Genomic DNA, 27,559 nt, shown 5'->3' on the forward strand with positions numbered 1-27,559 from the left:
TGAAAATCACACATATATATAAAAAAAAATAGGCGTGTGGTTTCTTACAAATAATCTCTAAGATAAAAATGAGACAAGGACCATTTACTAATTATGAAAGTGAATCCATTGATTTATTCAGCAACTATATTCTTAATCTGTATGAGATTGTGTTTTAGGGGAGACTAGCAACCAAATTGTCAGCAGGACCTTAATTAATTTTCATCATCCTCTTGAATCAGCATATTAGCTAGAGATCCAGGGGCACATACTTAGTACAGAAGGTAAGCTGTATATCTGCAGATGAGGGCTAGGTAATGGCCAATTGATTATATGGGAAAACTCATGGGTCCAGTAGGAGAGTGTGACATTGAAACAGAATATTGTATTAGGAGGATGGTGGACAAGGTGTGAGAGAGTAGAGCAGTGACTGGACTTTATAAGAATTTGGGAAACGTGAGAAAGAAAGGGCTGGGTCACTGTGCACCTGGGTGATACAGAATTTGTATATAGAAGAATTCTAGAAAATAATGTCTGGAGGCACAATAGGGCCACATATTAGAAAAAAGCCATAAATCTTGCAGTTGGAGCTTTGGCTTTGAAACTGAGAACTACCAGGGCCTGGAGGCTTGGGAAATACTTTGAACTTTCCTGTAGTAGGATTTCTTTCAGTGCCATCAGTTGTATTTTAGAATAGTTTTGCTTTCTTTTAACAGAGTGAGATCTCTCCTTCTGTGTTGCTGACTGGCATACCAAGTAGGCAGTTCTTAACTTTTTTTTTAATGCTGGAGATTGTTCCTAAGCATTAGGCTTCTTGTTGACCTTGGTAGCAGGGTTGGAGTGGGGAGGGAACTATATTCAGCTGGTTTCTGTTGGAGTACAGCTCATGTTTTCTATCTTTTCCTCACCCTTTTAGGCTGCACATGGTCCGTCTAATGCTGTTGGAGAGATTACTGCAGACCCTGCCTCAGTTACGCAACGTTGGGGGTGTCCGGGCCATCCCGTACATGCAGGTATCTCTTAGCTCACCTGGGTCTCTGTCAGGTCATGATTGGACTATCCTTAAGCATGCCCACATCTCTATTGCAGAGGACCTGGAAGCCTTCGTTTGGTGTTAGGCCACAGAATAATGCAATTTAATTTTTGAGCTACAAATTACAGCTCTTCATTTTATCAATGAGAAGGCTAAGGGTCAGAGAATTTTTTCAGTGTGCAAGTTCTTCCAGGTAGTTATTGACAGAGCCGGTGCAAAGCCCACTCCTGAGATCCTGAGTCTCTAGTTTCTTCGTTGATATTAGTAGGCTAATAGCTGTTCTTCCACTCGCTAGCTGTCTTCCTCAGTTTCAAAACTGTTCTTTAATTCTTAGTTCAGTGTACCACCTTTTCTCAAGCTGCTTTGCTTGGATATAATATAGGTTAGTCCATTAATTTTACAAACTTTTTACAAAACATTTTTTGTAATGTCAACTGTGGCATATATCAGAATTTGACTTTTCTGACTCTGAACACTGAAGCTTTGGATGCTGGGAGTTTAGAATGCTGTAATGGATTACAGTTATGATTGATAGGGATGTCAGGAAGATGAAACACCCCGTATTTCGAGTTGTTCTTCTTTAGGAAATTGGGTTTTGTGTTTTCTCTCTTTGACTTCTAGGTCATTCTAATGCTCACTACAGATCTGGATGGAGAAGATGAGAAAGATAAGGGGGCCCTAGATAACCTGCTCTCCCAGCTTATTGCTGAGTTGGGTATGGATAAAAAGGTAAAATCTGAGAGGCAATCTGTGTGAGAAACAGGATTGACTGAGATACTTCCTCAGGTTCATAGAGCAACTTCACCTCATTTTAAGGGGTAACCATCCACTGAGGGCTCCAGTTCTGTTGAGTCAACAGAAGTGTATTCAGGGCCTGCTTTGGCCCGAGCATAGTTTTGGACTCTGAGCATAGTTGAGGGCAAAGATGAAGTTCTTACCCTTATGGACCTTTAGTGCTCAGTGAGGTGAAAACATCAAATTAGTTGTTTATATCTTAATATGGCCTCCTAAGTGTATCGGGCTCTGGGTACCCCATGTATAGTCCATGGATATACCGAGAGTTGTTTTGTGTCTGATTCAATCTAAGGAACACTTTAGGGCTGATGGGCTTGATTTGAAGGGATCTTGTTCAGAGGATGCCTCAAGCATCAAGTAAGTAAAGGTTTCTGGGCTTATACTTTGGCCTGCAGGATGTCTCCAAGAAGAATGAGCGCAGCGCCCTGAATGAAGTCCATCTGGTAGTAATGAGACTCCTGAGTGTCTTCATGTCTCGCACCAAATCTGGATCCAAGTCTTCCATATGTGAGGTATTTTTGCTTTGGGTTTATGGGTTTGGGGAAAGGTAAGAGGATTGTCTGGGTAGTGCTAGGGCCAGCGCAGGGGTGCTAGTCCCCTGTAAGAATAAAGCCATTGTTCCCTGAGGGGAGTAAGATTCTAAGCTGTCACCTTTTCAAGAGCAGAACCTCCACCTTTTTCTGAATCCCTTCCAACCCTGGTCTTTGCTAACAGTCCCTCCAATGGAGGGGTTAAAGGGTTTGGAAGTTCCATTATTGAAAAGCAGGGCTCTCTTCTGCAAGGCACAGAGTGGCTAAGAGGATTCCCCTAGTGTATGTTGCTATAAGGTATGGTAATAAAGCAGAGAGAAAGCGATGTGTGTGTGGTGAAAGGAGATTAGCACAAAGCAGAGAAGGTAGAAATTGAGGCTGAACTGCATCCAATCTTAATGAGCTTAGGAACTGGGGGGTTTGCTGGGATTTGCAAGGCTCTTCTAATGGTCTTATTTACAGTAGCTTTTCTCCTACTTTTTTATGCATGTGATCACTCACCCCCATCTCCTTTGGAAGCTGGTTCTATGGAAGACTCTATAGGGGGTGGGGTGGGGTTGTTCAGAAGTGCCTAAAATGGAAAGTTTTCTCTCTCCTTCTTGAATTGGGCTTATTTTCTAGTTGCTCACGGTAAAAGAGGAAACCCATCCCCTCCAGGGCGAAAGGTTATCTAATCTTGCCTCCCTGGCCTCTGGCACGTGTGTGTGTAGCACGGTTAGAGTTGAGAACAGGTGTGTTTCTTTGTCTTACCATGTGGTTGTTCAAAAAAGTTCCAAAAAACCTCACAAACTTCCTTGGGGAAGTTTCAGTGCAAGAGCCTGATTCACTCACTGCCATAGAAACCAGGACTATTGTGAGTGTGTTTCCCATCCCCAACACCCACCCGGATTTCACATTGTTTTTACAAGCCATTCTTACCATCTCTGTATTTTCTCTGTCTCCCAGTCGTCTTCCCTCATCTCCAGTGCCACAGCAGCAGCTCTACTGAGCTCTGGGGCTGTGGACTACTGCCTGCATGTGCTCAAATCACTGCTGGAATATTGGAAGAGCCAACAGAATGATGAGGAGCCTGTGGCTACCAGCCAGTTGCTGAAACCACATACTACCTCCTCCCCACCTGACATGAGCCCATTCTTTCTCCGCCAGTATGTGAAGGTGAGATATTTCCCTCATCAAAGAAACACTCGTCCTTTGTTCAGAGCACTCTTCTCTTTCCTTGAGGTGAAGAGAAGAGAGCTCAAGGGGCTGAGGGTGAAGAGCCATAGAAAGGAGCCGGTATTCCTTGGTTGGGGTTAATCTCAGCCTGACTGAATAAATGACCACTTCTCCCAACCTTCTATGGGATTCTGGTTCCTGCCTCTTTGTAAATTGGAGGATTTGAATGAAATCACAGTTATCTCATTTCACATTAAGTTTAGAAAAAGATGAGAAGGTACAAGCTAACATCATCAGTTGTGGGTCATGACGTGTATGTCAGATATTCCCTGTGCCATCACCATGGAGAGGCCCTTTAACATATTGTTAAGAAGATGGGCCTTCTGATCAGATGAATCTGGGATAAGTCCCGTCTTGTGTTCTTACTTACCAGTCTTGAAGCATGGAGAAGTTCTGTCTGTCTAACCTTCCTAACCTTCAGCTTCTACTGCTGGAAAATGAGCATGCAGATGGTATCTACTTTATAGGGCTGTTGTGAGTGTTGAATGAGGTGCCGTTTGTAAAGGACTTAGCACAGTGCCTAGCATGTATCAATGCCCAGTCCGTATTAACTGCTATCACCACTCTCTTCCTCACTGCCCCCCCAGAATAGCTTTGAGTAGGGGAGGAATACAATAGGCATAGAGTGTGGATCTGACTGTGTCTTGCTGTTTTTTCATGACTCTTTGGTGGTTTTCCATAACTTATAGGCCAAAAAGTTCTGGAGGACCCAGCCACCTGCTTGACTCTCTAGCTTTGTCACCTGTTACACCTTACACGCAGCCCTGCCAGCCTGTGCATTTCCCAAGATGTGACGTGTTGCCTTTGTTCGTGCTGTCCCTTCTGGAATTCTTTCCTCTCCCTCTGCTCCCCTTTCTTCCCCTGCCTAGTGAATTCCTAACCCATCCTCAAAACTCAGCACAAGCTTTGGATCCTAGGGAAAACTTCCCTAACACACTCCCTGCTATCAAGTCTGCTCAAGAGAGCCTTGTCGTGGGTTCCCGGAGCACCCTGTGCACTCACTCACCTGTCTTCCCCTCCACACTCTCAGCAGAAACCATGTTTTGTTACTGTTTACAACTCCAGTGCTTGATACAGAACCGATGAATAGCTGGGAGTTGAATATGTGAGGCACATTGTGCCCTCAAACTCTTACAGATTCTTTTTATGGGACCACACAACTTGCAGGATAGCTGTTGTTTCCACTTTCCTCAGATCTCTCATTTACCTCTGCCTTTTTGTGTTACGTGAAGCCAGGAATCTTGGCTGAGTTTAGTGATCTTGACAGCCTTGGTTTATTTAACAATTTCCTGTTATCATGGGAAATTTTGGTTCTAGGGAATAGAATACATCTCATGGAAGTCAGAGATCCTTACTACCTTTTTTTTTTTTTTTTTTCCAATTTTTTTTGCCTTTCTAGCACTCATCTTTATGTAAGCAGAGCACAATCGACCCAGTGTCAAAAGCCACAGAGTGAAATATTAGGACTTTTAGAAGTGAGGTCTGTCTCCACTGTAACCTTTGCATGTAATTAAATTGCCCCCAGAAGCCTGGGCCTTCTGAGTTTGTAAAATAAACTGTCAGTCAGTCTTGATTCCAGCTCTGAAAGGCACCCTTTACCACCTCCAACATGTAATATACCTAGTGAGCCAGCGGTTTTCCTAAATGTGGTCATGGAAAATCGACAGTCACAGGTTCTCATGCAAGTTTTCTTCTCCCAGGGCCATGCTGCTGATGTGTTTGAGGCCTATACTCAGCTTCTAACAGAAATGGTACTGAGGCTTCCGTACCAAATCAAAAAGATTGCTGACACCAATTCTCGCATCCCGCCTCCTGTCTTTGACCATTCGTGGTTTTACTTTCTCTCTGAGGTAAGTGAAAGTCCCAAGCTGCGTGCTTGTTGGGCTGAGGACACATCTGCATTCGCCTCTGTGGGCCCCTTTCTTCCTCGTCCTCACTTGGTGTTTCCCCTTGCAGTTGCAGGTCTTGGTCTTGCCCTTCTGGAACATACTGTGGGTAGAACTGTGGGAGATGGGTATCAAACAAGCCATACTTTACCTTCTGATTCTGTGTGTTGAACTCCCCCACTTGTGCTCATAATGGGCAAGTTTAATAATTTAGGTTCTGTCAGGAAAACAAAGTATACTAGTTATCTTAACAGAGATTTCAATATGCGAAATTGGGTGAATGCTCTTGGACAACAAAAAAGGCAAAAAGGAAACATTGAGGTAACACAGGGATAGTAATTGCCGGAAGCAGTTATCAGGAAGCGGGTGCCCTGCGGGGATGTGATGCGGGTGATTCTGGGAGCAGTGAGAGAAGCTGATGATTAGAACTCATTGTGGCTGCCAGGGTTCAGGGCTGTTGCTAGGACTGCAGGGAGATGGGAAGAAGCAAGCCCCTTCTTCTTCCTGCTGCCAGCGTCCCTCTCTGTTGGCAGAACCTAAGAGGGAGCCAGCTGGCAAAGAAGTAGTGCACTTGCATAATTCTGGCCTGGGCATCACTGGACAGTGTTGGTGGGTGGGTTGGGAACTGAGAGACCATAGCTTAATAACCTTAGTAACCAGCACAGCAACCCTGAGGTAGATTAACTCTGGGAGGAATAATCTGTTAGCAAACCTCAGATGAGGATTTCGAGTTACGTAGTTGTACTAACCCAAACTTTTCTTTAGCTCTTTTACTTGAAAAAGAGATTTGGAATTTTTTTTTTTCTTGGTAGTTTCCGTTTGGGTGGGCTGAAGTGGAGGCCAGCTTCCCTGTAGATTCCTAAGGGCACAAGGAAGATATACATGAATATTGATATTTTCCTCTGATTTCTTTCTCTCCCTTTCTTTCTCCTGGTCTCATTAAAGGATACTTAGGTTCAAGAGAGGCTGGTTTGGTCACGAGGAAATAGCTTGGTTTGTGTTTCTCCCCAGCACCCCCGTTTTTTTTTTCCAGACTGAGTCTTGCTCTGTTGGCCCAGGTTGGAGTGCAGTGGCACGATCTTGGCTCACTGCAACCTCCGCCCCCTGGATTCAACAAATTCTTGTGCCTCAGCCTCCCTAGTAGCTGGGATTACAGGCAGTGCTACCATGGCCAGCTAATTTTTGTATTGTTAGTAGAGACGGAGTTTCACCATGTTGGCCAGGCTGGTCTCAAATTCCTGACCTCAAGTGATCAGCCCACCTTGGCCTCCCAAAGTGCTGGAGTTACAGGTGTGAGCCCCCACGCCCGGCCTCTCCCCAGCTTTTAATAACAGTTTATTAAAACCCGGGTTGTGAGAGCCACAGTTGATATACATACAGTCCCAGAGTCATTTACTCTTTATGATATTTTTCTCCTCAAGTACCTAATGATCCAGCAGACTCCATTTGTGCGCCGTCAAGTCCGCAAACTTCTGCTCTTCATTTGTGGATCCAAAGAGAAGTACCGCCAGCTCCGGGATTTGCACACCCTGGACTCTCATGTGCGTGGGATCAAGAAGCTGCTAGAAGAGCAGGGGATATTCCTCCGGGCAAGTGTGGTTACCGCCAGCTCAGGCTCCGCCTTGCAATATGACACACTCATCAGCCTGGTACGAGGGCTGGGACCTGGTAGGGCAGGGAGGGAGCATGTGATAAGGCTTAGCCAAGTAGGTAATAGGGCTGGAGGTAATAACGCAGGGCTTTTAACTGTGTTGACAATGGCATGGTTAGGGCTGAGATGAGGGTAAATCCGTAACCCCTGTCTGGGTGCTGTACCACGTGTAGTTGGCTTCAGGGTCTGGGATGTCCCCCTCAGCACTCTCGTCCCACCTGGCAGCAGTTCCTCCACTGTGAGGTGAGTGGCCTGAGCTTCTTACCAGTGCCATTTGCTTACATCCTAGCCAGAATTGACCTCTTTATGCACCTCTGGTTTTTACCCTTGAATACTAAAGAAATGATGAAGGTTCGAGTAGAAAAATGTATTACTCCCTAAAGAGAAACTGTTTGGACTTAGAGAAGTAAACTGAATATTTTGTACGTGAACAACCTAGAAAGAACGTCTTTAATCTAGCTGGCTTGTGTCCTTGCTATTGTGTTTATATCAAGAAAAGTAAACTGGATTGTAGTTTCTTAGGTCATAGTCTATCTTTTGCTGTTGCCTTTTTGAGTAGTCTGAAGGTTCCTGAAAACAGCACCTTGCGCAGGGATGGGGGTAGAACAAAGGCAGGTTCAGTAAGAGCTGGAGTGGTTGTAGCAGTGTGTGGGCCATGGTGCCAGGTTCACCAGACATCCCAGCAAGCACCTGCCTTGCTCAGAAGATCATGTTCAGCTTGTAGTCCAAAGCCAGGGAGATGGCTCCAGGCAGCAGGTGTGGTGCTTGTCTGGGCAGCATGGTGGAGTTACTCCTTTCCCACGGTTGGTTCCTATTTCAGATGGAGCACCTGAAAGCCTGTGCAGAGATTGCCGCCCAGCGAACCATCAACTGGCAGAAATTCTGCATCAAAGACGACTGTAAGCAATGCTGCTCCTTTTGATTGCTGTTATTCATTCATTCAGGAACTATTAAGGCCTACTATATGCCAAGCCCTGAACTGGTTGCTGGAGATACAGCTATGAGCAAGATACACAGACTAGACAGAACTCTGCCTAGCAAAGAAGACAAGTAAAAATCTAAAAAAGTGATGAGGGCTGGTAGTCAAAGTTTGGGGTGCTGTGGAAGCACAAAGTAGGAGTTTCTGACCTCCAGGTAGTGGCAGTAAAGCCAAAGAGGAGTAGGTGGAGTCTAGATAACCCCTTATTCAAAGGAGCAGGGGCCTCTGGTCAGTGTGTAGTTATAATACTTTTCAGAGATTTCCACAGAAAGTATAACTTCTTCACAATGTCCAGCAGAGAGGACGTGGCAAAGAAAGCTGGTGAGAACAGGGCAGTCTCAGCTGTAGGGGGACGTTGCTTTGGTTCTCGTGAGTCTGGTCGGGGTCATCTCAGAGCTGAGCCAGTGTCTCCTCTGCTTGCAGCCGTCCTGTACTTCCTCCTCCAAGTCAGTTTCCTCGTGGACGAGGGCGTGTCCCCAGTGCTGCTGCAACTGCTCTCCTGTGCTCTGTGTGGCAGCAAAGTGCTCGCTGCACTGGCAGCCTCTGCGGGATCCTCCAGTGCTTCTTCCTCCTCAGCCCCTGTGGCTGCCAGTTCCGGACAAGCCACAACACAGTCCAAGTCTTCCACTAAGAAGAGCAAGAAAGAAGAAAAAGAAAAGGAGAAAGATGGTAAGGGTCACCCTCTTGTCATTGTGACCACAGTGGTGTGTGTAAATCTCTCTTGGAGCACCTGGTTTGTTCTGTTGCAAAAGGTCTTTTAATCCTGATTTACAGGGGACCTAAGGCCCAAATGTTCTCTAGTGTCTACTTTCGGTCTCATGTTCAATTATACTGACATGACACCTTAAACAGCATGACTTCTCATACCAAGTGACAATAATAAGAAAAGTCAAAGTGTACTGAACATTTTTAGTAGGCCAAATTTCTTATTCTGTGAAATAATAACACCTTCTCTGTGGAGCTCCCATCAGAGTTAAGTGAAATGTGACTGAGTACATTGGTAAATGCTCAGTAAATGTTAGCTCTCTTAGCTGATCCTCACTGTCAGCTGCACTGCTTTCCATGGTCCTTGGAGACCTGAGATCGGTGATCAGGGTTGAGACCAGTGGTGGTGGTTCACATTCCCCCAGTTAATGATCGCACATCTCTGTGCAGGCCTATTGGAAGCTCTTGAAAGGAAGTTCCTCCTCCAGTGTCACTGTATTTGTTCAGTGCCAGCTTACATAGCACTTTATCCTGTGGTTTTTCAGTGTCATGATTGTATGTCTTGTCTGGAAGGCAGTTGTGCTCACCACTGCATCCCCAGTGCTGCATGTATGTCTCATTTGGGGCTGACCTATTTGTCCCCCAGTGAACAACTCAAAATTGTTTTGCAGAATATCAGCATTCAGTAGAAACTTTTAGAAATGGACAGAGTTCCTTCCTTCCCCATTTGGTAGCCCAGGCCTTAGGACCCTAGAGGACTTCTTCCTACTCTTCAGCCCTCAGTCCTGTCCTAATCTTACAGGTGAGAGCTCTGGCAGCCAGGAGGACCAGCTGTGCACAGCTCTGGTGAACCAGCTGAACAAATTTGCCGATAAGGAAACCCTGATCCAGTTCCTGCGTTGTTTCCTGTTGGAGTCCAATTCTTCCTCGGTGCGCTGGCAGGCCCATTGTCTGACGCTGCACATCTACAGGTAGAGCCAGGGCTGGGTTTGGCAGATCTGCAAGGGTCTGAGGCCAGGGTGCATAACGCAGTTCTGTTTTGGTTTTCAGTTACATACAGTCACAGAGTCAGTAGTTGGCCAGCCTGAATCCTCTTGTGCTTTAGAGATTTCTTCATCTTTGTCTGCTTTTTAGCCATTAAACTGATGTCATAGGCAGGAGAGGATCTATTTTCTACTCAGAAGGCTATATTTCTGGGTTTGTAACATGACTGAGCTTGACTCTGTAGGCTAAAAAAGCTCAGTTTCTGCTCTGGGGTACGTTGGGTGATGGGTAGAGGCAGCAAATGACTATGCTGCATCTGGTAGGATTGATTGTCAAAAGAGAAACAAAACTGTTCAAACTTAACCCATAATTGTGGGGAAATAGATACATTTATAAAAACAATACCAGGGCCTCAGTGATAAACACAGGTGCCTCAGGGTTTTCTGCTGCTTGGTAACATGAGCTGTCATGTATCTACAGAAATTCCAGCAAATCTCAGCAGGAGCTCCTGCTAGATCTGATGTGGTCCATCTGGCCAGAACTCCCAGCCTATGGTCGTAAGGCTGCCCAGTTTGTGGACCTACTGGGATATTTCTCGCTGAAAACGCCACAAACGGAGAAGAAGGTAACAGTTGCTTTATGGTCAGACAGGCCAACTTGCCATATTTAGCCTTTTTTCTCTTGAGTTAAGAATATTATGAACAACCCAGATTCAGGGAGTCCGTATACAAAATCTCTTTTAAATATATCTAGTTTTGCATTTCTTGTTAAGCACTTGTAATATGTCTGTGATGTAGACAGTATACACTAGCAAATCTGACCTAACATAGGAAGTAGGTCAAGGTCAAGTGGGGAAAGAAGATAGAACTCATTACAGTTCCGTGGAAAAGCAAGTGCTCCTGGTTTTGCTGGTAGCCCTGATTACATACCAGAAAATGTTTCTGCAGTTAGCTAACCTTTATGGCTTCTCCATAAAAATAAAAATGATCTTCCTCCATCAGGTTGGAAAAGCGTACCACCTGTCACTAAAGCTCATGGAAACTTCTAAAGGAGATAGAATCCATTTAAATGATTGAAATTAGGCCCAGCTTTGTATGATTCTGACTGAGAAGTCTGGTACGTCTAGGGCAGTATTCAGCTAGAATGCAGAAGACTGAAGTCTTTTCCAATAAGACTTCCCCTTGGGCTTTAACTTGTTTCTTTACTGAATTCTCTTTCAGTTGAAGGAGTATTCACAGAAGGCTGTGGAGATTCTGCGCACTCAAAACCATATTCTTACCAACCACCCCAACTCGAACATTTATAAGTGAGCTTTATTTTGCTTTCTACCTGTGGGAAGCTCAGTCAGCTTTCTGAGGAGTTATTTGAATGTTGATAGGCTCTTACATAGGAATTGGCAAGCCCCTGAGAGAAGAGTCAATCTGCCTAGTTGAGATTCCAGTCCCCTCCACGTAGCCCAGGGTCTTGCACATAGAAGGTACTCAAAATGTCATTGCTGTGTTCAGGATTTGGTAAATAGTAATGTAGAAAGGTCTGTATAGCCTGAGCAACATAGTGAGACTTCATCTCTACAAAAAATTTTAAAAAAATTAGCCAGGCGTGGTGGCATGTACCTGTGGTCCCAGCTACTAGGGAGGCTAAGGCAGGAGGATGGCTTGGGCCCAGAAGTTCAAGGGTGCAATGAACTGTGAGCCAAGCCACTACACTCCAGCCTGGGTGACAGAGTGAGACCCTGTTTCAAAAAAAAAAAAAGGTCTTTAGTTTCAAGGGTTTAAGTTAAATAGGATAAAACAAATCTAAAGAAAATGTCTTCCTTTTTTAAAAAAACTTTTATAAGAGGATATTGGTTAAATTGACAGTGCATTATTTCTGTGGTTTAGTAGTGACTGTTCTTTAAAAAAAAAAAAATTTTTATTGAGATCATTTATGTATTCACCTATTTTAAATGTACAATTCAATGATTTTTAGTAAATTTAATTGTGACTCGAGTCAAATTTTACTACTTTTTGGAATTCTTCTGAAGGATAGATCAAAGATTAGAAAACATCTAAGGTTAGTTAGTTGAAATTTCTTTGCTGTGACTTCGTAATCCTATTGGGATTTCTCCCGTGTCCTTGAGTTCTCATTAGGGTGGGGCTCACTTTGGGGGGCATTGAGCCATGGCTTTCTCATGATTTTTTCATGAAGCTCAGTGCTTCCTAAGATGAAAATTTATTCATGCTAAGACTGGTTTCTTCCTTAGCACTTTGTCTGGCCTAGTGGAGTTTGATGGCTATTACCTGGAGAGTGATCCCTGCCTGGTGTGTAATAATCCGGAAGTACCATTCTGTGTAAGTAACATCTGTACATGGACAGTCCTGAGGCCTATAGGTCCAGTGGGATTCTTGTTTCCAGAGATGGATCATTATCCCATAGATGTTCCTCTCCTAATGGTTGGTCACCAATAGTAGGAATTTTTATCTGCCACATTTATTACCTTAAATAGAAACTTGGCTGGGTGCAGTGGCTCAAGCCTATAATCCCAGTACTTTGGGTGGCTAAGATGGGAGGATCCCCTGAGCCCAGGAGTTTGAGACCAGCCTGGGCAAGATGGTGAGACCCTATCTCTACAAAATATTTTTTAAAAAATTAAATAGAAACTTCATCTTGTGGATGAAGAGTGGGTTACATTGATGAATTTTTTAAAAGGCAGTATGAATCTTGAACTAATACCATGTTTTATGAACTCTTGTATTTAGTATATCAAGCTGTCTTCCATTAAAGTGGACACGCGGTACACCACCACCCAGCAGGTTGTGAAGCTCATTGGCAGTCACACCATCAGCAAAGTGACAGTGAAAATTGGGGATCTGAAACGGACCAAGATGGTGCGGACCATCAACCTGTATTATAATAACCGAACCGTGCAGGCCATCGTGGAGTTGAAAAACAAGTACGGGCTTTTTAGGCCTCGGGAGGGGCAGCAGGTCTGTAAGGCTCAAGCTCAGTTGCTGCCTTTGGTTCCTGGAATGGAGTAAGGCAGCACATCCCTAGAGGCCTAGTGCATCCTCTTGGCCACTCCATTCATGACTGAAGGACAAAAGTGAAACAACAGTTCTAAGGATGTTGACAAAGATTATTTCTAAATTAGTCCAGTGGAGCCATAGGGCTCTGTGGAAGCTCCTGAACAGCCTGCCTAGGGAGGGGAAGCTGAGTGAGGGGACCTCCAGGCTTCTCATGCCCATTTTAACTATTCTTATGTAAAGTTCTAGTCTTAGATAAAACCTTCTGTATTGGGAAGTAATGGTCATTTCTTGGATGAAGACAGCTATGCTCTTGCTCATAGGGCAGGAAGTTATTTCTCAAGAAGCTTCTTTAGTACACACACTCTTCAATTTCTGCATGGTGCCTTTCCTCTATGTCTGCTGATACTGGATCTTCCTAGCCCATGTATCCCAGTGACTGAATGTCATATATAGGCCAAGAGAGGCACTTACATGGGTTATAGTGTTGACTTTCACAGAGACAGGTCGCCTTTTGTTGAACTCTCAGGCATTGCTACTGGATGGAGAACACAGGTCGATGCTATTTGAATAGTAAGACTGACAGAGCTGTTCTGCACACAGGGTGGAAGTATTGCTGTTACTCCAAGAGGCAGAATAAGGCTTGTGTACCACAGCAACATGTGGCCATGAAGCCTGCCTAGGGAGGTTTCTCTTCTCGCCTTGAAAAGCCTAGTTTCACCTTGGTGACCTGAAAGTAGATGCTGCGCATTAGGATGACCCATTCCTCTCCAGAGGAGGCGGGTTTGATTTTTCGTTGTGTGGAGTCAGCAGAGCTGCTGGTAGACTATTTGAGTTCAGATCCCAGCTCTGCTACGTAGCTCTGTGACCTTGGAGAAGCTGCTTAACCTCAGTTTCTGTAACTATAAAATGGAGGTAGGGCCCCACTTCCAGGGTTTTATTTTAAGGATTAAATGAGTTAGTATGTGTCAGGTGCTGAGAACAGAGCCTAGCACATAGTAAGTACTCAGTAAATATTAGCTTTCATTATGTGAATATAATCACCCCAAAATTATTACGTACCTTCCTCTTTATGACTTGACTTAGCACTTGGTTCAGACCCTGATTTTCTTCCTCTGCCTCTCTAAAACAGCCTAGCTTTATCTTTCCATGGTTGCTGTCAGGATGGGAACTTGGCGGCATGCATCATCATTGCACCTCTTACAGGCTTCAGTGTGGCATGCTTTTGGAGTCATGGTTTCCCTTGTTATATGCTTCTGTTGTTTTCCTGGAATTTCAAAAGGTATCATATATAACAGCTTAAAGCACTCATATGTTCTTTTCTTTTTTTATAGAGAAAAGGTAATGGAAAACTTTTTTTAAACTGGCTTCCTATTATATGCGAGATTTCTTTTCCTTAGAGTAACCACTTAATTGCCTTAGACAAATACATGGGACAGTCTTCCTCTTTGTCTCATCAGACTGTTATCACTGAAGGTGAGATGAGAAAATCTCAAGGCTGTCTGTCTTTCCTAGGCCAGCTCGCTGGCACAAAGCCAAGAAGGTTCAGCTGACCCCTGGGCAGACAGAGGTGAAGATTGACCTGCCGTTGCCCATTGTGGCCTCCAATCTGATGATTGAGTTTGCAGACTTCTATGAAAACTACCAGGCCTCCACAGAGACCCTGCAGTGCCCACGCTGTAGTGCCTCAGTCCCTGCCAACCCAGGAGTCTGTGGCAACTGTGGAGAGAATGTGTACCAGTGTCACAAATGCAGGTAAGTCAGTGGTCGTCCCCTAGGCCAGGGCCGTGCACATTCCTTGTTGTTTTTCTATAACGGTGTCAGTGTGAGCGATTGCAGTGTCTGATTCCCTCAGAACATTTAGAGAATTATGGGTTTATAGAGTGGGTTCAAGGGTAGAAAGGGAGGAGGAAGAAGAGAGAGTGAGTGTGCATATGTGCATGTGTGCACCAGTGTGCCTGTCCTGAGGCAGGGGTGGAGGGTTAAGGCGGAGGGAGGTCCAGAAGTTTAGCTCTGGGTCTTGCTTTCTTGTTACCTGGCTGCTTAAGTCATTCATTTGTTGTTGTCCCTTCAGTAGCCCCTGCAGTGGTTACCAGAGTATGTAAATGTGGCACAATCCATCTCCTCAGAGTGACCCCTACCCCACCCAACCTTGTCACCTCACTGACCGAAACACTTTGGTTACTCAGATCCATCAACTATGATGAAAAGGATCCCTTCCTCTGCAATGCCTGTGGCTTCTGTAAATATGCCCGCTTCGACTTCATGCTCTATGCCAAACCTTGCTGTGCCGTGGATCCCATTGAGAATGAAGAAGACCGGAAGAAGGTGAGGCCAGATTTGGCCTAGACTCAGGGCTGTGGCCTTGATCTGTACTTTGGGCAGAGCTGGTACAGTGCAGTGCACTTTACTTTCTAGCCCAAGCCTTCTTCAACTCAACACCAGTTTCAGGACCCAGCTTTTGGGTGGGAGCAAAGAATGTATTATATTGGAAGACATGGTTTGCATAGGATTTTAGAAAAGTGTTGATTGGTAATGAAACTAGAGTATCTCCAGGTACAGATAACTTTGGATTTGGATGCTTTGCCCTGCATTTGTTCCACAGACTGCTTCATATTGAGGCTGTTGGTCCTCTCTCAGTATTAACTTGTCCAGTGCTAGTTCCCAGCCTGCGTGATATGGGTGGGGGTGAGGTTCTAGATATTAAAGAACAGTGGAAAGGGGACACCTATAGGGATAACAGAAGAACATTTCGCTTTGGAGTCAGAAGGACAGAAATTCTAATTCCAGCCATACTTTTAATACTTGTGTAACCTAGTATAAGTTACTTCTCTCAGCATTGTATTATTATGTATCACATGTGCATTGTATTTTTATTAGAAATAATATACCCACCTCACTGGAAGGATTTTTGTGAAGAACAGGGATAATGTATATGAAACACAGTGCCTGACCCATAGGAAATGTTCTGGTAAATGGTTAGCAATGAGGATTACTCAGGGAAAGTTATCAGCTAAAAAGCTTTCACTCAGGTCCCTGTCTTTTCTTGTCTAGGCTGTATCCAACATCAATACACTTTTGGACAAAGCTGATCGAGTGTATCATCAGCTGATGGGACATCGGCCACAGCTGGAAAACCTGCTCTGCAAAGTGAATGAGGCAGCTCCAGAAAAGCCACAGGTAATCCCATGCTGCAAAGGGCATTTGGAGAAGGCCTCGGGTGATGATCAGAAGACTGCCTCCTAGGTGAGATCACCTTAGGTGAGAAGCCTGACAGCTTACCTCTTGGGGTTGCAGGATGACTCAGGAACAGCAGGGGGCATCAGCTCCACTTCCGCCAGTGTGAATCGGTACATCCTGCAGTTGGCTCAGGAGTATTGTGGAGACTGCAAGAACTCTTTTGATGAACTCTCCAAAATCATCCAGGTAGAGAGCGGGGAGCAGCTTTTGGGTGTATTTTGTCCAAGTGTTACTGGCGTTGTTTTCAAAGCAGTCCTGCTGCTCTCTTATCCAGCAGTCCAAGTCTTGGTGTTGTCCCTGCCCAATCCAGCTGAAAAGGCAGGCAGGTGGCTGCACCAAACGGCATCTCCGCGACGTGATTTATGGCGCTGGTCAGAATGCCGAGTTCATGCTAGATAACTGAGCATACTGGTGATGGGAAGGTAGCATAAATATGTTTTGTTTTGTTTTGTTTTGTTTTGTTTTTAAGCCATTAATAACCTGTCTCTTAGTAGAGGTCTTAAAATTTGGTGCCAAGATTCTGTTCCCTCTTTTTTTGATATGCCATGTTTGCAGGCTGTAGGGTAAGGGCACACCAACTGCAATCAACCAGGGTGGGCCATGTGTCAGTTGCAATGTCACAGACCTAATCTCCGTGAGATGGGAGGCTAGCCATAGACAGAGGTACCTCAGATAAGGAGAGCATCCAGTTTACCTTCCCCCTCAACCCCAAATTGCTGGAGTGCCATCTTTGCTACACGTGTATTAGCTTCTGACCTTTGTCTTTGTTACATGGGAGTTAAGAGCATGAGCCTACCGTCTGAGTCTGAGTTCGGACCTTGCCACTTATCTTGGTCAAGCGAGTTCCTCCATGCTTCAGTTTCCTTCTCTGTAAAATGGAGATAAAGCGTCTAACTGGTTGGGTTATTGAGAAGATTAAATTATATAATGCATGTAAAGTTTTTTCTAAAGCAAAACTAATTTTCCAATTAACATCCTCTTCTTATTTTAATTGCTAATTCCCATTGTTGTTGCCTTTTTGTTCTTAGAAAGTCTTTGCTTCGCGTAAAGAGTTGTTGGAATACGACCTACAGCAGAGGGAAGCGGCCACTAAATCATCCCGGACCTCTGTGCAGCCCACATTCACTGCCAGCCAGTACCGTGCCTTATCCGTCCTGGGCTGTGGCCACACATCCTCCACCAAGTGCTACGGCTGCGCCTCAGCTGTCACAGAACATTGTATCACACTACTTCGGGCCCTGGCCACCAACCCAGCCTTGAGGCACATCCTTGTCTCCCAGGGCCTTATCCGGGAGCTCTTTGATTATAATCTTCGCCGAGGGGCTGCGGCCATGCGGGAGGAGGTCCGCCAGCTCATGTGCCTCCTAACTCGGTTAGCACCTACACCATGGTTTTGGGCCTAGTGATTCCTACTGACACTCGGGATGGTGGCAGCAGCCATGCCAGGGGCGTTAGAGGGTGCACAGAATAGTGCTTCTGACCACCCAGCAGGTTAGATAGCTTATAACAGGAAAGATGGAAAGGGACACAGGGTGTAGGTGAGTGAATTGCTTTTTTGGTTCCAGTACAGTGTCTTGAGAGAACTATCCCTGAGTCCTTGTGAGGGAACGGAAGGGAGACACTTGAACTCGAGAAAGACTCACATGAAGATAGTGGAGCAGAGCAGTGGGGCCTGGGGATTAAGAGCTTGGACTCTGGACTGGAAAGACTCAATTTCAGTATCTGATAACTTGTACTATATGCCTTGGACAGTTTCCTTAATTTCTCTGAGCCTGTGTTTTCCTCATCAGAAAATTACTGACAGTAGGCTGGGCACAGTGGCTCTTGCCTGTAATCCCAGCACTTTGGCAGGCAGAGGCTGGTGGATCACTTGAGATCAGGAGTTCAAGACCAGCCTGACCAACATGGTAAAACCCCGTGTCCATTAAAAATACAAAAATAGGGCCAGGTGCCATGGCTCATGCCTGTAATCCCAGCACTTTGGGAGGCCGAGGCAGGCGGAGCAGCTGAGGTCGGGAGTTCAAGACCAGCCTGATTAACATGGAGAAACCCCGTCTCTACTAAAAAATACAAAATTAGCTGGGTGTGGTGGTGCATGCCTATAATCCCAGCTACTCAGGAGGCTGAGACAGGAGAATCACTTGAACCTGGGAGGCAGAGGTTGTGGTGAGCCAAGATCGCGCCATTGCACTCCAGCCTGGGCAACAAGCGAAACTCCATCTCAAAAAGAAAGAAAGAAAAATACAAAAATAGGGCCAAATGTGATGGCTCACACCTGTAATCCCAACACTTTGGGAGGCCAAGGCAGGCAGGTCAGGAGTTTGAGACCAGCCTGGCCAGCATGGTAAAACCCTGTCTCTACTAAAGATACAAAAAATTAGCTGGGCGTGGTGGCACACGCCTGTAATCCCAGCTACTCAGGAGGCTAAGGCAGGAGAATCGCTTGAACCCAGGAGGCGGAAGTTGCAGTGAGCCAAGATTGCGCCATTGCACTCCAGCCTGGGCGACAGGGTGAGACTCTGTTTAAAAAAAAAAAAAAAAATTACTTGGGCATGGTGGCTCACGTCTGTACCCCCAGCTACTTGGGAGGCTGAGGCAGGAGACTTGCTTGAACCCAGGAGGCGGAGGTTGCGGTGAGCCGACATCACACCACTGCATTCCAGCCTGGGCAACAGTGAGACCCTGTCTCAAAAACAAAAACCTGACAATAATAAACACCTTAAAAGCATGTGGTTGAGGATAGATGAGGTAGTTCAGTAAATAACTCATGCATGTCCAGTGCTTAGTATGTCCCAGATCCTACAGCCAGAGCTACGTGGATTACTTTGTGTGGCATAAATTCTGGAACATGATAGGTGCTTGATAAATGGTACTTGCTATATTATTTTTTCACGAACTTAACAATTATTTATTGAGCAGCTGCTGAATGCCAGGCACTGTTCTAGACTCTGGGGATACAGTGGTAAATGGAATAAAGTTCCATCCTTGTGTGGCTTATATTCTAGGTGGAGAGAACTGCAATAAACAAATAATTACACAATATAATGTCAGGAAATAAGATTGTGAAGAAAAATAAAGCAGGGATGGTGACCCCAAATATAGGAAGGCGCGCTGTTTTGGATAAGGTAGTCAAGGAGGACTTTCCCGAGGGTGTGATACTTGAGCAAAGACCTGTGTGAAGGCAGGCAGCCAGCCATGGCAATGTCTCAGCAGTGGGCTGCATGCCTAGGAAGTAGCAAGTGGGGAGCTGAGAGCAGGCGTGTGCCAGGAATGCTAGGGCATCACAAGGAACCTGTGTAGCTGGAGACAGGGATGCAGTAGGGAAGACTCAGGAGGAGGATCAGGTCAGAGGGTGCGAGGGCCAGATCCTGTAGGGTCTTGTGGGCCTATGTAAGGACTTTGGGACTTATTCAGTATGTTGGGAAGCAAGAGTGAGGTGATAGGTTTGTTTTTTGTTATTAATAATGGGAACATTGCTACAAAGAGACAAACTAGGATGTGAGGGCCTCCTGGAAAATGACATGCAGGCAGATAGAGAGGTTGGGGAAAGAGCTGTGACCAAGACAAAGAGTTGACATCTAGGTTTTGGAGATGTGTCACACCAGACAACAGGGCTCTGTCACCTGGGACATGGGTCCCATAAGGTGGTGCTGCTCTTCCCTCAGTTAGCATCTGTTCATAGGTAAGGCGGCTGTGATGGGCCCGTTATTATTACCAACCACGGTTTTGTGAAGCTAAAGCTGTAGTCTTGCCCCTGGGAAGGAAGTAGAAAATTTGGGGCCAGGTAGCCTTAGACATTGATTTCATTTTCTCTGGGCCCCTTCAGGTGGAAAGGAGTGTCACAGCTGATTGTGAATTACAGGACTCCATTTCTCTTTGCTTCTTCCACAGAGACAACCCAGAAGCCACTCAGCAGATGAATGACCTGATTATTGGCAAGGTCTCCACAGCCCTGAAGGGCCACTGGGCCAACCCCGATCTGGTGAGCCGGCCTAGCAGGCACAGCTGTCCTCACTGACTCCCCCTCACACGCCTTGTGTTCCTCAGTGTCCCCCTCCCAGGTCCTGTGGTGACTGAGGAGGGAAGGAGCAGAACATTATCCCAGAATGGTTTTCCCAGGGAAGAGCCTGGAGCACAAGGGTCTCTGTCTGTCCTTTGTCTCTGTTGGAGCCACCTAGGACCAGAAATTGTGTTGATAGTTAAGAGTCGCTGGACTGGAGCTGACTCATGTCTCTTCCCATTGCCTTCTAGGCAAGTAGCCTGCAGTATGAAATGCTGCTGCTGACCGATTCTATCTCCAAGGAGGACAGCTGCTGGGAGCTCCGGTTACGCTGTGGTGAGTTAGGGGCTTTTCAGAGAAAGGAAAGGAGGCTCCAAGGTGCAGTCCTGGCTGGAATGGGAGGGGAGGAGGGAAACATGCTTGGGCGGCCTCTGCAGAGCAGGTGTGTAGTGTTCCTGATTGTGACTCTGCCTTTCCTGACCATCCCTAGCTCTCAGCCTTTTCCTCATGGCTGTGAACATTAAGACTCCCGTGGTGGTTGAGAACATTACCCTCATGTGCCTGAGGATCTTGCAGAAGCTGATAAAACCACCTGCTCCCACTAGCAAGAAGAACAAGGTACTGGGCCAAGCAGGGGTCTAACAAGGAAGGGCAGGGCGGCCGCCCTCCTCATTCCCTCCAGTGTGCCCTGCCTCCTCATGGTCTCTGCTTTGCCTTGAGCCCACCTCACCTGAGTGGCTCCCGTGCAGCCTTTGCCTGAGTTCAGCAGACATGGGTTGGGATTTTTGAGAAGGATAGTTGAAGTAAAATAAACATGAAACTGCAAAGCAGAGAGCAAAGTGGCTAGCTGTGAAGGTTGAGCTCTTTCCAGTCATGTTAGATAACTTACAGCCCCCAGAAAGCATTGTGTCCTTCCTATCCCTGTGCCTTTGCACATGCAGTGCTGTGCAGTGATAGAAATCCCAGGCTCTGAAGCAGACTTTCTGAGTTCAAATCCCAGCGCTTCCATTTATTAGCATTGTGACCTTGGGCAAGTCGTTCCTTAGTTTCCCCATCTATAAAATGGGAGTATAGTCTCCATCTTGAAGTGTTGTGAAAAATAAATGACATAATGCAGACTAAGTGATTAAAACAGTGTCTGCCTAAGTTAATCCTTAACAAATGTTAGCTGTGGCTGTCTCCTGCTTGTTTGCCTAGAATGTTTTCCTTCACTTTATTAGCTGCTCCTTAGAGGGTCAGTTCTCTACTAGGCTAGCTGTAAGCTCCTTGAATCCAGGCACTGGACCATCTTAGTAATACTTTTTATGTCTAGTATATAGGATGGTATAACATCTGTAATAGCTGCTTAGTAAATTATTGTTAAGTGAATAAATGAAACCAGGTTTTTATCCTAAAATAACTGTAGCTGAGCCAGAGATTGACTTGCTTGTATCAGCTTTTGAATTGGCAGGCCATAGTTCGTTCTTTGGGCCATGCCTAAGGCTCTGCCACCAACTTGCCCTGGATTGGGCCTTGGGTCCTTCTGACTCCTTTCTGTCTGATGGGCCATCCCTTATGGGCAACAGAGTCCTCATGGCAGGAAGATTGCTTTCTGAGTGCTAAGCACTAGGATTATGATGTGGGGAGGGTAGACATTGAAGCTGCCTTCAGAAAAGGCAGCACTGGGCACTCTGCTTCCTTCCCTTTGATGGAGGGATTATTTTCCCCCAGATTCCCAGCAAGTAAAATCGGCCCTTGGTTGAGAAGAGGATACCCATCCCTACATGACCGTCATTGTTTCCACAGTGTGAGGCAAAGGGAGATTTTTCACGGAATTACTTGCCCTGTAAGGACTGAGGCCTGGTGTGGATGTTCATATGTTACTCCATGTAACTTAGTGAGAGCAGCAGTTCCTAAAATCTGGCTCACAGACTCCGGGGTGTTCTTAAGACTTTCAGAGATCTGTGAGGACAAAGTTATTTTCATGATTGTCCTAAGACACTATTTGCCCCTGTCATCTTTGTGATGTTTGTGCTGACTGTACAAAATCTTTGCTGCTGGGGAGATGGCCGGTGCCTTAGGTTGACAAGGCGGTGGCCCCGTGCAGTTCTTCACTGCCACCCGGCTTCGTCAAGAATATCCCTGATGAAGCAGTACAAATTAATTTTATTAAATCTCCACTCTTGGGTCCTAATCTGTTTAATGCTCAGTGTGACAAAATGAGTACACAGAAAGCGCCTCTACTGCACCCCAAGTACAGCAGTTGTGCTGAGAAAAGGCACTTGTGTGAGATGCAAGCCAAACCAGCTGCCTTTCCATGGATCTCCGCTTGTGCTTGAAAAACAATGGCTGATGGGCAAATTGTGGTTGTTCAGGCTTAGGTATTTGGCACATATTTTCCTCAAAATGAATGAAGTGAGCTTTAAGAAGAACTGACATAACTGTGTAAACCAGTGTTTTCTAAATGACCAATGCATGTTATAGTATCCTGCCAGGTAAAAGATGAAGGTTAGTGTAATGAACTATGAAAAGTTTATTGATGTGATTTCAGAGTCCATACTACAGCTAATCTTTCAGACCCTAGAATTTGTTGAGTTTTGGTGTAGTCTCAATGAAAAAAATCCATAACTAGTTGAAAAAGCTATTAAAATATTCTTTCCTTTTCCAGCTGTGTATCTGTATGAGGCCAAATGTTTTTCGTATACTTCAGCCAAAACAACCTGTCATGACACTTTGACCATAGAAGCAGATATGAGAATCCAGATGTCTTATAAAGCAGTCATTAAACAATTACCAAAAATGTAAAACAGTACCACGTCTTTCTGTAGGTTATTTTTGCTTTGGAAAACATAAAATTTAGGTTGACAAATAATAGATTTACTCTTCTTTTTAAATGAATTAACAAATATCTTAAGAATTTCTCAGTTTTTTATTTTTATTTATGTATGTATTTATTTTTGAGACAGGGTCCCACTGTGTCACCCAGGCTTGAGTGCAATGGCACGATCTCAGCTCACTGCAACCCCTGCCTCCCAGTTGCAAGCAATCCTCCTGCCTCAGCCCCCTGAGTAGCTGGGACTACAGGTGTATACTACCATACCCAGCTAATTTTTTTGTATTTTGTATCAAAATGGAGTTTCACCATATTAGCCAGGTTGGTCTTGAACTCCTGGACTAAATCATCATCTGTCTGCCTTGGCCTCCCAAAGTGCTGGGATTATAGGTGTGAGTCACCGTGCCCAGCCAGTTTTAATTTTTAACATGAGAAATGTCGATAGATACAACCATGTAAAGCAAAACTCTCTGGAGTCCTTAATAAATTTCAAAGAGTGTAACAGGGTTCTGAGACCAAACAACTTGAGACGCGCTGGCCTGGAGTGTCTGTCTGTGGCTCGCTCTCTCTGCAGGCTGCTTCTAGTTAGTGACAGTTTGCATTCTGGAGGCTGCTCATGACCCTTGGAAGATTTATGCTTGGGAAACTGCAAATCAGCCATGGGATAGGAATTAGTGTTTGTGCTATAGGATTGTCTGTAGGAAACCAGCCACAGCTTCTGCTGCACAATAAAAATCATTGACCTTAAGCTCAGTGTGGAGATACTGCTGCTAAATTGGATCAAAATGGTTAACAGGAACACATATTTGGGCATAAAAGATACACATGTTGATCCTCCTGATCTTCTTGCCTTTGCATGTTACCCCCTGGGGCACTAGTGCCATGCTGTTGGGGCTATGGCTCAGGTGTGCCCTTGAGCGCCCTCACCTTGCTCCACTTGCCTCCTCCAGGATGTCCCCGTCGAGGCCCTTACCACGGTAAAGCCATACTGCAATGAGATCCATGCCCAGGCTCAACTGTGGCTCAAGAGAGACCCCAAGGCATCCTATGATGCCTGGAAGAAGTGTCTTCCTATCAGAGGTATGTCTTTCTCTTCAAGATGCCGGGAAGTCCTGCCTGTGCTCTGACAGCCCTGCCTTCTGTCACTCTTGTTTACTTATCTACCCCTGCAACCCTTGGCCTTGCAGGGATAGATGGCAATGGGAAAGCCCCCAGCAAATCAGAGCTCCGCCATCTCTATTTGACTGAGAAGTACGTGTGGAGGTGGAAACAGTTCCTGAGTCGTCGGGGGAAGAGGACCTCCCCCTTGGATCTCAAACTGGGGCATAACAACTGGCTGCGACAAGTGAGTGGCCACTTCTGGACTCTTCACCCCCTGCGCCCCTGACCCCAGACTCTGAGCGGTGTGTTTCTGCCCGTCACCATGTGTCTGTGCTGCCATCCCTTCTTTCTCTTTGCCGTTCTTGCTTCCTTTCAAATAGGGAGTGAGTACAGGTTCTTGGTTGTAGCTGTTGGGCTAGCATGGTGGGCTGGCCGAAACAGAATTTCCTCTGCTTATCTCAACAAGCTCCTTGTGCTTTCTGCTTTCCTCCCTGGCCATAGTCCCTTTTCTCCTTCCACTTCTCATATCTTCTGCTGTCCTTCCCCTCCCTCTTCTTTCTAGCTAAAGTAATTCTATGTTAGGTAATGCATTTGTCCGTTGATATATAAAATAAGAAATACTTGGTTTACATTAAATGAAAGTATTCAGCATATAAGTGTCCCCAAAAAAGAATGGTCTTTGCTAAGGAAGATCCCTTTTTCCTACTTCACTTATTGTAGGTGTGTTCTTCACATCTCCTGATGGAGAAGTCTCCAGGCAGAAGCAGGGCTCTTTCACAGCCCCCTTCCCCACCTAAAACAGTGGAGTCTTGTGTTAGCTGGTGATTTTTACCTCTAATATTTTCCTAGAGAGCTGCCCAGAAGACCTCTCCTAGACGGGTGGCAGTTGACTGCCCTGCTGGAGGCCTGGTGAGGCAGGGCATCCTCTGAGCCTACGGCCTCTTCTCTCCCCTGTCCTGCAGGTGCTTTTCACTCCAGCAACGCAGGCCGCACGGCAGGCAGCCTGTACCATTGTGGAAGCTCTAGCCACCATTCCCAGCCGCAAGCAGCAAGTCCTGGACCTACTTACCAGGTACCGTTTGGGAGTGGGATGGGGAGGGTGATTAGACTTCCTCTAGAGCCTTTTCATCTTTCCCGGGGGAATCCATGGATCAGGGTAATGAAAGGCACACCTCATTCCCTGTAGAAGACCCCAGAAACAACAAAGTGTTAAAAAGCTGACTATTAGTGATAGTAGTGGTGGTGGTGGTGAGGGTATTAGCAGCAGCAGCTAATATTTGAGATCTTTTTTTTTTTTTTTTTTTTTTTTTTGAGACGGAGTCTCGCTCTGTCGCCCAGGCTGGAGTGCAGTGGCCGGGATCTCGGCTCACTGCAAGCTCCGCCTCCCGGGTTCACGCCATTCTCCTGCCTCAGCCTCCTGAGTAGCTGGACTACAGGCGCCCGCCACCGCACCCGGCTATTTTTTTGTATTTTTAGTAGAGACGGGGTTTCACCGTGGTCTCGATCTCCTGACCTTGTGATCCGCCCGCCTCGGCCTCCCTATTTGAGATCTTATGCAGCTAATATTTATCGCGATTGAGTGCATAAATGCTTGGCATGCATTATCTTATTTAATTCTCTCATAGCAATCAGTGCCAAAATATGAATGCTTCGATTCTGTGGCGTTCACTCCCTGTGGTGTGCTCTGAGTGCTTCCTAGGTGTGGGAGATTCCCATGTGGGAACTGGAGCTTTCTTGGACGCTGTTCCTCCCTCTAGGAAGCAGGAGAGACAGACAGCAGAAGATAGGAAAGATTGGGAGGAGAAAGGGGAGCCTTGGAGCCGTTTGAAATGTTACAGTTCTTGACTAGAGTGCCCTGTCCCTCCTGGTGGCAGTTACCTGGATGAGCTGAGCATAGCTGGGGAGTGTGCGGCCGAGTACCTGGCTCTCTACCAGAAGCTTATCACTTCCGCGCACTGGAAAGTCTACTTGGCAGCTCGGGGAGTCCTACCCTATGTGGGCAACCTCATCACCAAGGTATCCTACCCTATTGCCCAAGAGAGCCCCTTCCCTAATTCCCCCTTCATTGTACCTGGATGTAAGCTCTGCCATAGTGTTTTGTTGGTTTGTTTTTGCTGAGAAGAAATATTTGTTGAAGGGGTTTTGAAATTTTTTTTGACTTTGTTATATGTATTATATAGCTATAGCAAACTCTTGGGGGCATTTAGACTGTTTACAGTTTTTAAGCAATCCCTTACCAGCGCTGCAACTGTTCTTGGCCTCCTGGAAAGGAGTTCTGCAAGGGTTCGATTAAGAAGATGTAACTCCTGAGTGTCTAGTGCTGCCAGCTCCTGGGACAGTGGTGGAGGTAACTGGTATCCTTGGCAGTGCTGTCACACGGACTGCACTTGTCATCCTGTTTAGGAAATAGCCCGTCTGCTGGCCCTGGAGGAGGCTACCCTGAGTACCGATCTGCAGCAGGGCTATGCCCTTAAAAGTCTCACAGGTAAAGAGAGCCTCTGGACCTTCCTTTAGGGCATCCTGAGTGTTTTAGGGACAACGCTTAGTTCCTTGGGTACTGGGGTTGACTCTCTTCTGTCTTGTACTGACCTTAGTGCAGATTTAAGCTCTGCATTTTTTTTCTGTGTTGATACGCTTATGATTTTGATACCCTGTTTGCTATTGACTGTTTCTGCTCGTTGAACACCTGCTCTGCGCCGTGCACAAAGGCAGATTTTCCCTGCTTTTTGAGTTGCTCATAATCTTTTGAGACACAGACCTTCCTTATGTTCTCATCCAGAGCTCTCACAGCAACATTTTCCTGTCTCTACAGGCCTTCTCTCCTCCTTTGTTGAGGTGGAATCTATCAAAAGACACTTTAAAAGTCGCTTGGTGGGTACTGTGCTGAATGGATACCTGTGCTTGCGGAAGCTGGTGGTTCAGAGGACCAAGCTGATCGATGAGACGCAGGACATGCTGCTGGAGATGCTGGAGGACATGACCACAGGTAGCACTGCCCAGCGGCCTGGAGCCTGAGACTCTGTCCCTTCTGGGGCTGGTGAGGTACATTCGACCAATTTCCTCCAGTTCTACAGAGCCAGAGGAGGACTGGCAAGCATTTCCCTGCGTTCAAGGAGAGGCTCATTTCTTGACAAAGTGTTGGCTCTTGGAGTTTTAAATTCTAGAGCTGGGCTCACTTTGGATTTTTCTTGTTGAGCTTATAGAGTGGTACAGGGTCAAAGGCTCTCTGACTGGTGTTTTTTATCAGTCTGGAAAATTCTCAGCCATTGTCTCTTTAATCCCCTCTGCTGCGTTCTCTTTCTTTTCCTTGTGAAACTCCATTTTCACTCTGTCATCCATATCTCTCCTCTCTTTCATAATGTTCATCTCATCATGTGTTTATGCTGCATTTTTGACAGTTTGTTCAATTCAGTTTTTCTTCACTAGTATGGATGTTTAATCAACCTGTTCAATTCTTGTAGTTCTAGATTTTATGGTCTCCTATTTATTTATTTATTTATTTTTTGAGATCGAGTTTTGCTCTTGTTGCCCAGGCTGGAGTGTAGTGGCATGATCTTGGCTCACTGCAACCTCTGCCTCCCGGATTCAAGCAATTCTCCTGCCTCAGCCTCCCTGAGTAGCTGGGATTACAGGCATGTGCCACCATG

General features: G+C 45.8%; 1 protein-coding gene across 5 annotated transcripts in view; it reads left to right on the top strand.

Annotated features, from left to right (window-relative positions):
* Window positions 1–27,559, top strand: part of UBR4 (ubiquitin protein ligase E3 component n-recognin 4) — a 138,613-nt gene that overhangs the window by 81,281 nt on the left and 29,773 nt on the right. For all 5 annotated transcript variants that reach the window (XM_073007767.1, XM_073007766.1, XM_073007769.1 and 2 more), the window contains 27 exons: window positions 896–992; window positions 1,634–1,741; window positions 2,203–2,319; window positions 3,283–3,492; window positions 5,253–5,402; window positions 6,860–7,087; window positions 7,910–7,988; window positions 8,492–8,737; window positions 9,576–9,744; window positions 10,238–10,382; window positions 10,978–11,063; window positions 12,000–12,087; window positions 12,496–12,689; window positions 14,275–14,514; window positions 14,949–15,087; window positions 15,814–15,939; window positions 16,057–16,185; window positions 17,028–17,371; window positions 19,891–19,981; window positions 20,251–20,335; window positions 20,490–20,617; window positions 23,762–23,891; window positions 23,999–24,156; window positions 24,875–24,984; window positions 25,787–25,928; window positions 26,316–26,397; window positions 26,725–26,898. In XM_073007767.1, coding sequence (XP_072863868.1) covers window positions 896–992; window positions 1,634–1,741; window positions 2,203–2,319; window positions 3,283–3,492; window positions 5,253–5,402; window positions 6,860–7,087; window positions 7,910–7,988; window positions 8,492–8,737; window positions 9,576–9,744; window positions 10,238–10,382; window positions 10,978–11,063; window positions 12,000–12,087; window positions 12,496–12,689; window positions 14,275–14,514; window positions 14,949–15,087; window positions 15,814–15,939; window positions 16,057–16,185; window positions 17,028–17,371; window positions 19,891–19,981; window positions 20,251–20,335; window positions 20,490–20,617; window positions 23,762–23,891; window positions 23,999–24,156; window positions 24,875–24,984; window positions 25,787–25,928; window positions 26,316–26,397; window positions 26,725–26,898 — 3,995 coding nt within the window. The remainder of the gene's footprint in view (window positions 1–895; window positions 993–1,633; window positions 1,742–2,202; window positions 2,320–3,282; window positions 3,493–5,252; window positions 5,403–6,859; window positions 7,088–7,909; window positions 7,989–8,491; window positions 8,738–9,575; window positions 9,745–10,237; window positions 10,383–10,977; window positions 11,064–11,999; window positions 12,088–12,495; window positions 12,690–14,274; window positions 14,515–14,948; window positions 15,088–15,813; window positions 15,940–16,056; window positions 16,186–17,027; window positions 17,372–19,890; window positions 19,982–20,250; window positions 20,336–20,489; window positions 20,618–23,761; window positions 23,892–23,998; window positions 24,157–24,874; window positions 24,985–25,786; window positions 25,929–26,315; window positions 26,398–26,724; window positions 26,899–27,559) is intronic.

This window comes from Chlorocebus sabaeus, chromosome 20, assembly GCF_047675955.1.
Source record: "Chlorocebus sabaeus isolate Y175 chromosome 20, mChlSab1.0.hap1, whole genome shotgun sequence".
Classification (NCBI taxonomy): domain Eukaryota; kingdom Metazoa; phylum Chordata; class Mammalia; order Primates; family Cercopithecidae; genus Chlorocebus; species Chlorocebus sabaeus.